This window comes from Entelurus aequoreus, linkage group LG02, assembly GCF_033978785.1.
Source record: "Entelurus aequoreus isolate RoL-2023_Sb linkage group LG02, RoL_Eaeq_v1.1, whole genome shotgun sequence".
NCBI classification, from domain to species: Eukaryota; Metazoa; Chordata; class Actinopteri; order Syngnathiformes; family Syngnathidae; genus Entelurus; species Entelurus aequoreus.
This window is the reverse complement of record NC_084732.1, coordinates 54586346-54594146: the sequence shown is the minus strand read 5'-3', so window position 1 is coordinate 54594146 and position 7801 is coordinate 54586346. Positions and strand designations below refer to the sequence as shown.

General features: G+C 36.0%; 1 protein-coding gene across 1 annotated transcript in view; it reads right to left on the bottom strand.

The window, feature by feature from the left end:
- Positions 1 to 102: 102 nt before the first annotated feature.
- cops2 (COP9 signalosome subunit 2) overlaps positions 103 to 7801 on the bottom strand; it is a 32441-nt gene continuing 24742 nt past the window's right edge. The window contains exons 11-13 of the mRNA XM_062068166.1: positions 2614 to 2696; positions 864 to 922; positions 103 to 537 (exon numbers count right to left, since the gene is read on the bottom strand). Coding sequence (XP_061924150.1) covers positions 393 to 537; positions 864 to 922; positions 2614 to 2696 — 287 coding nt within the window. The 3' untranslated portion in view covers positions 103 to 392. The remainder of the gene's footprint in view (positions 538 to 863; positions 923 to 2613; positions 2697 to 7801) is intronic.

The following is a 7801-nucleotide window of genomic DNA, read 5'->3' as shown; positions in this document are numbered from 1 at the left end:
AAACATATTACGTCAGAAGCGCAGCGATGCATAACCAGATGACAAGATGAAAATACTCCATTCAAGCCTAATCTTTTAAGTGCTGAGAGGACGTTGTTTATTACCAACAGGCAACAGTATACATTAAAATACTGTGTATGTTTTCTCATACACATTGGACAACCAAAATATCTGCACATGGATCTGCCAATCTGGTACATGAAAAACAAGTCTCAGTGATTTCCTCTCAGGACAAAACAACACAGTTTGAACTCATTCCCTGGGTTCTCGCAGTCTTCTTGAAATCGGTGCCTGTATTCAAATCTTGTGGTGTCTCGTCTGAAGCACAGTAGCATTCTTGATGGATGTATTCAAACATGCCATTTTTCCTTGTCTCTTGATTTGTAATGGCATCATGTGAGCTTGCTCACAATGGCTTGGTTGAGAGAGTTCAGCTGATTTGTCCATTTGTCTAAAGCTGTGTAGCGAGCCCCTCCTCTCTTCTGGTAGTCTAGTTCTAATAGCTGGTTGACTTGGTCGATTCGCCCGTGGATTGTGCTGGAAAACAAACAAAATCATAAACAGCGAGCTAAATAACAGCTAAAACTAGCAGCCAGGTCTGCACTTCTTGACATAGGACAGAACAATTGTATTTACTTCCGGTTTCCATTGAATTATAATTCAAAGGAATAGTCACATCAAAAGTGTCACTGTTCACCCTGTTTTGTAAGGGTAGTAAGGAACACCTAAATAATAAAAGTGACATATTTATTTACTCTAACTGCAGCTGGGATAGGCTCTACGCCCCTGTGACCTAAAGAGGGACAAGCAGTAGAAAATGGATAGAGGATGGTGTAAGGCAAAAAATATATATATATACGTACTTATCCAAAATGCACTGGACCAGCAGACTTTCCACATCACAAACATCAATATTCAGCTCCTGAGAGACACAACAGTGGGGAGGTAATCATGTAGATTGATGTTATGTAAATTTACATTAGTAACAAAGTGCTCATTCGCGTCTTAAGATAAGAAAAACATTAGAGCAGTCGGGAACAAGAACACCCGAGTCACATCAGTAAGTAGTATTGTTTCCTGTACTCCACCACAGCCTGAAGTCCATGTTATCAAGGATGCACATTTGCCTATACAATAGGGCTGGTTGATTAAATTAAAAATAATCAAATCTGACATTTAAAGCTTCTAAGAGAGAAAACTGTTGTGTCGGATATTTCAGTTTTTCCTCGCTCGTAATTCTTATTTACTAATAAACACACCATTCCCCTAAAATACACTACTGGTTTTGTAGTTACAAGACAGACAGCCAGGTGTCACAAAAGTGTGAAGGCTTCCAGAAAATCAGAAGTAGCCACATGACACTGTCCCATCCTGTCCCCAACACAGAAATGTCATTGAGGATAACTCCAACAGACCAACGAGCAATTTTTATTCAGTATAATTACTAATTGTGAAAAATAGACACTTTAAAAATGTATGTTTTATTTAACCACTCGGGGTAATTAACCTAAGCTAACCGATAGCGTGGTTGTTGTATTTTCTGGTTTTGAGAAAATTGCAATTAGCCCTTTTAATAATGATTTAGATAATGCCATAGTTTCACAGCCTTACCTTATACACCATATAACATTTTATGAAAAATAGGCAGCAAAAGTTGCAAAACTCAAAAAGATGACCTTTGACAAAGCATGTCGTGCAAGACTTTAGGAACTCAAGACTTTAACAAGGATTATGTTAATAAAGCAAAACCAGATCCAAGACTTTTGTACTTGATAAAAATAACTTTAAAACCGAAAGTTCAAGTTTTGATGTTGAATAAAAAAAAATTAAAAAGTGTATTCCAAATAAAAAGTGAACATATTTTTTTTAGGTTGAATATAATTTTGATTCACAACTACAATTATTTTGAATGGAGTCTTTATAGTCATATATTTTTTTGAGCTTGTGTTTTTTTGAAGATTTTTTTTCTAAGATTCAAATTCTTTTCTCTTTTTTAAATCAAATCTCATTTTTTCCGATTCAGACTCTTGAAAACATTTTTTACGTGGAGCGCGTTGGAAGGACGTGGCCTCATGGCAGACCAATCAGCAAAAGGTTAAGGGCCGTCCCCTATCATGTTGCTTTCAGGTAACTTAGGAACTAATTCAGTTCAAACCAACACTTTATATAGGCTACATCATGCGATTATCAATGAAATAAATAATGCCAGTGAGAAGTGAAGGCTGTTTTAGACAGCACCGATGATGCATTTTTCATTTCAACAGCCAAGCTGTAAATTCCCATTTCCAGGCAGCACCGTGAGTATCGCGTATGTGCAGTGATCTGCTCGCCACTTGCCACACCCTGCGCGTGACAGTTTGTAATATTTGATGTGTTGAGCTATTTCAGTTTGGTTGGTTCATTGCAAAATACTGCACATTTATTAATGTAGAAAACAAAGTAATAAATAATTTAGAATGATGTTGAATAATTTAAGTGAAGCTGTTTGCACATCATTTATATTAATACAGACATAGTTGCAGAGTACAAATCATTCAAATTTATCTCACTTCTCAAATATAACAGTCATGGCCAAAGAAAAAAGGGAAACAAGTTGTCAACCAAGTGTCTTACCTTAGAAATAAAAGGGATGTGTATTCTTGTGTATGGTTTGATGAGTTTGATAAGTACTTGAGTTCTAATGTTCCGCAGCAGTTCTGCAAAAAGAAAAACAACTGTATTACGATCAATAACACAACAAATTTTGTGTTTAAGTGCTTAATTTTACAAACTACAGACCTGTTTTTCTTACTTCCACATTTAAAAAAAACAACAACTTAAAAACTTGAAAATATTAAATTTTTTAAATAAACAACACATTTGACAATACATTAATTAAAATGGAACTCTTCCAAACAGCCAATACAAATACAGAGCCAACATTTCAACATTTATGGCACTACCGTATTTTTTGGAGCATAAGTAAGACGCACCGGCCAAAAATGCAAAATGAAGAAGGAAAAAAACATATATAAGTCGCACTGGAGTATAAGTCGATTTTTTTGGGAAATGTATTTGATAAAACCCAACACCAAGAATAGACATTTGAAAGACAATTTTAAATAAATAAAGAATAGTGAACAACAGGCTGAATAAGTGTACGTTATATGACGCATAAATAACCAACTGAGAACGTGCCTGGTATGTTAACGTAACATATTATGGTAAGAGTCATTCAAATAACTATAACATATAGAACATGCTATATGTTTACCAAACAATCTGTCACTCCTAATCGCTAAATCCCATGAAATCTTATACGTCTAGTCTCTTACGTGAATGAGCTCAATAATATTATTTGATATTTTACGGTAATGTGTTAATAATTTCACACATAAGTCGCACCCAAACTATGAAAAAAACTTCAACTTATAGTCCGAAAAACACGGTAGTCGAAATAACTGAAGAGATTACTAATGCAATAGACAATCAGCCTATCCCTAGGTGCATGTCTTTGGAGGTGGAAGGAAGCTAGAGAACGCGGAGAGAACACACGCAGTCACTGGGTGAATTAACCATAACATTTTAAATAACAAATTAAAACGGTATGGCATCAGACGGTTGGTCTTGAATTGGGTAGGAAGCTACTTACCCAACAGGGAGCAATGCGTGAAGCTAGGCGCAAATACGTCTACTGTGCTAAATATATCTTGCGGAGTACCTCAAGAATTAATACTGGGACCTAATTTGTTGAGTCTCTAAACAACTCACATTTGTAAAGGTACAAATGATTTACAGTTAGTACTATTTGCAAATGATACAACCACATTTTTTCAAAAGACAATACACAAGAGCTAATACAAAAACAAAAGAAATGAAAAAATTAAAGAAATGGTTTGAACAAAAACAGACCATCCTTGATCTAAGAAAAACTAAAACAATGATATGCAGTAACAATAGGAATGTTAGTCAAAAACAAACAAATACATGGCACAGCAATTGAACAGGTTGAATAAATCATAATTCTAAGTACAATAAAAGATTATAAAATTAGCTCAAAATCCTGTATTAAAAATATAACAAATTGGCAAGAAACTCTTTTTTTTTTTACACTGAATTTCTATATAGTGATTTTTTTTACACTGACTTTTTATACACTGAATTTTAAAACACCGATTTTTTTTCACTGAAATTGTCAGGATAATTTGGTATAAAAAAAATCAGTTCACAAAATTCAAACACAAAAAATTATGTTACACAAATTCATTGTAAAAAAAAAGCTTTGTAATAAAGACACACATTAACTTCCATAGAGAAACACATTATATTTCAACAACGTTCGCACCATACCTGCTGTCAAAAGCGTAAAGACCGAATGCACAGTTTCTGTCTTAACAATAAAAGTGCTGCTCCATCCTGCCTGCGCTAACAAAATAAGAGTCTCAAAAGGCTAGCGCACACAAGCTAGCAAGCTACAGAGTTTGTAGTCAATTCATTTATTGTAAAGTGTATAAAAACGAGTGTGAAGTTACCCACACTTGTGGAATGTGTGGATAATATATATATATATTTATATTATCCACACTTTACAAGAAATTAATTGACTGCAAACGCCGTAGCTTGCTAGCTTGTGTGCGCTAGCCTTTTGAGACTCTTATTTTGTTAGCGCAGGCAGGATGGATGATATTATATATAAAAATAACATGTCTTCCTTCTTTCACTATTTCTGCAGCTTAATGCATTTTCATTAATTTCAAAAAAAAATTGCAATCGTTTTTATCTCAAAATCCTGCAGCCCTAGTTCGTAGTTTTTATTTCTTGTTTAGCACTTAACAATACTGCTACATGATGTTTTAGAGCTGGATCTGCTTGTCACACAGCTTTTAAAAAGTGTAGCTCATCCTCCGTATACTCCGGCTTAAAAAGGTAAGGTTCTGGATAGGGCTGGGCGATATGGCCTTTTTTTAATATCTCAATATTTTTAGGCCATATCGCGATACACGATACATATCTCAATATTTTGCCTTAGCCTTGAATGAACACTTGATACATATAATCACAGCAGTATGATGATTCTATGTGTCTACATTAAAACATTCTTGTTCATACTGCATTAATATATGCTCATTTTAAACTTGAATGCAGAGAGGGAAATCACAACTAAGTCAATTTAGCAAAACTGTATTTATTAAACAGTTATTAAGCAGTGGCACAAACATTCATGTCATTTCCAAAACAGAAAGTGCAAGATTGTCAGAGACATTTTAAAACAAGCTATAAGTTCACTTTTGTGCATGATGACACACAAGATATTTCAATAAGTGTCACATAAAAATGAGCTGCATATCAAATACTATATGTCCTCCGGTGTTGATGTGGAAATAGTTGCTTCGGCATTTAGTTGGTGTGGCACCGAACGGAGATGTTGACATGTAAAGACATATTCCCGCTTGAAGCCAAACCACCGTCAGACGATGCTGTTTTTCTTGGGAATTAATTATTCCTCCGTTTGTTACCAGATTCGCACCTTCTTTCTCTCGTATTACCACTCAAACCACACTGTTAGCTGTTAGCATCACAGCTAACGTTACCATGTCGCTACCTGTCTGCTCCGCGGGAGCGTGTGACGTTGCTCACGTGACAGTATGTGACGTATGTAAGAAAGTGCGCATGTTTTAAAGTCTCTGTGAGAAGGAGAGACAGGAAAGAGTGAGAAACGCATGCAGTTTAATGCCCCGCAGCTAAAAGCAACTGCGTGAGAACGTATACTCGAATATCACGATATAGTCATTTTCTATATCGCACAGAGACAAACCCGTGATATATCGAGTTTATCGATATATCGCCCAGCCCTAGTTCTGGATCATAATTCTTCCCAAAGAAGTAATCGTTGTCTCATGAAAAATAAAAAATAAAAATCAATAGTATATATACATATATACAAACAAAGGCTCTTAATCTGACTGCTGATGTATGCAGTAACATATTGTGTCATTTGTATATTCTATTATTTTGTCAAAATTATGAGGGACAATCGGTAGAAAATGGATTATTAATCCATCCATCCATTTTCTAACGCCTGTCCCTATCGGGGTCACGGGGGTGCTGGAGCCTATCCCAGCTGGATTCGGGCGGAGAGCGGGGTACACTCTGGACAACTTAATTTAATTCAACAACTTTATTAATCCCTCAAGCAGCAGGTTGTCGTGGGTCGCAAAGCCTCCACATGGCCCACAATAAATAGTCAATAAATACCGTAATTTCCGGACTATAAACCGCACCTGACTATAAGCCGCACCAGCTAAATTTAGGGGAAAATACAGATTGCTCCATATATAAGCCGCACCCGACAATAAGCCGCAGGGTTTTGATGTGTAATTACCATAGTATATAGGGGTTCCTGCTACCACGGAGGGGATTGTCGGGACAGAGATGACTGTTTGGGAACGCAAAGCGTCCCATTTATTAACAATAAATCTTTCAATCATTCAATCAAAATTTCACATCTTTGACATGGCGAACAGCATTCGTGCAGAGTACAAATAATACAACGTTGCAAAGTAATACAAAGTGCTCGCCTGTACGTTATCAAAATAACCAGCCTACCGGTATATGAAAAGTCAGTCTTTAATCATTGTGTCATCGTCTTCCTCCTGCGTACTAAAACCACCGAAATCCTCTTCGTCGGTGTCGGAGAAGAACAGGCCGTAAATAAGCCGCACCGTTGTATAAGCCGCAGGGACCAAAACGAGGGGAAAAAGTAGCGGCTTATAGTCCGGAAATTACGGTACATAAACGGTACAAAAAATACAACAATGTGAAAAATGTTAAAGTTTAAGAGTCTGAGTGCAGAGGGGACGAATGATATAGAAAAGCAAATTGTTTTACACAATGGAAGGGCATAACGTCGCCCTGAAGGCAACAGAGAATTCACCCGCAAGGACATAGCTTGGGAAGGCTGAAATGTTCTTTGTTTTTCAGAGGTTTTGCTGGTTGCAGAAGAAGTTTAAATCTCTTAGTTTTACTCCGGTAATCTTAGAGCAAGACTTAACAATACTAGTCAGGCTGTTTTGGTCTTTAACTGAAAGACAGTGAAACCAACAAAAAAAATAAAAACATAAGACTCTCAATAAATATAAATAAATAAAAACGACAGAGTATACCAGGCCTGACAGAGAAATAATTTAGTTTCCTGAGAATTAATTCTCACTTCACTAGAAAATCTGTGTTCACATTAAACTTCAATTCATCGTCAAAAAAGGTCCTCAAATATTTATATATAAAAAAAATTTCAAAGATTTTCATGATTAATGATGTTAATGTAGCTGGTCTAAAATCACAGAGTGGTTTAGATGTACATGTTTTTGGGATGGCAATCACAGTAGAAAATTTCCAAATGCCAGGAATCTGGTTACAGTTCAGTGACATTTTAAATATTTGTTGGAGGACACTACAAAATTGGTCAGCACAATATTGGAGAGTGCCCACAAATAAGGTCTGGACCAGGGGCCTTCCTTATTTTGACTCGTTTTAAAAGCTCTCTAACATGCTCGTGCTTGATAATGTTTGGATCAGGTTTAAAAGACTCTTTCAGGAGGGAAATACTATCGGAAAAGTCAATCTTTTCAAAGAGAGAACAAAAACTATTAAATTAATTTAGGAGGTGAGCCATATTTAGTCCTTCATTTTTTATAGGATTCCTGTTACTCCCACTACTTTCCTGAGAGATGGAGGTCATTGCTTTTGTTCCTTTCCAAGCTGCCTGAAGATCTCCACTGGTATATTTGTGTTCTACCTCATCCCTATAAACTCTTTTAACTTT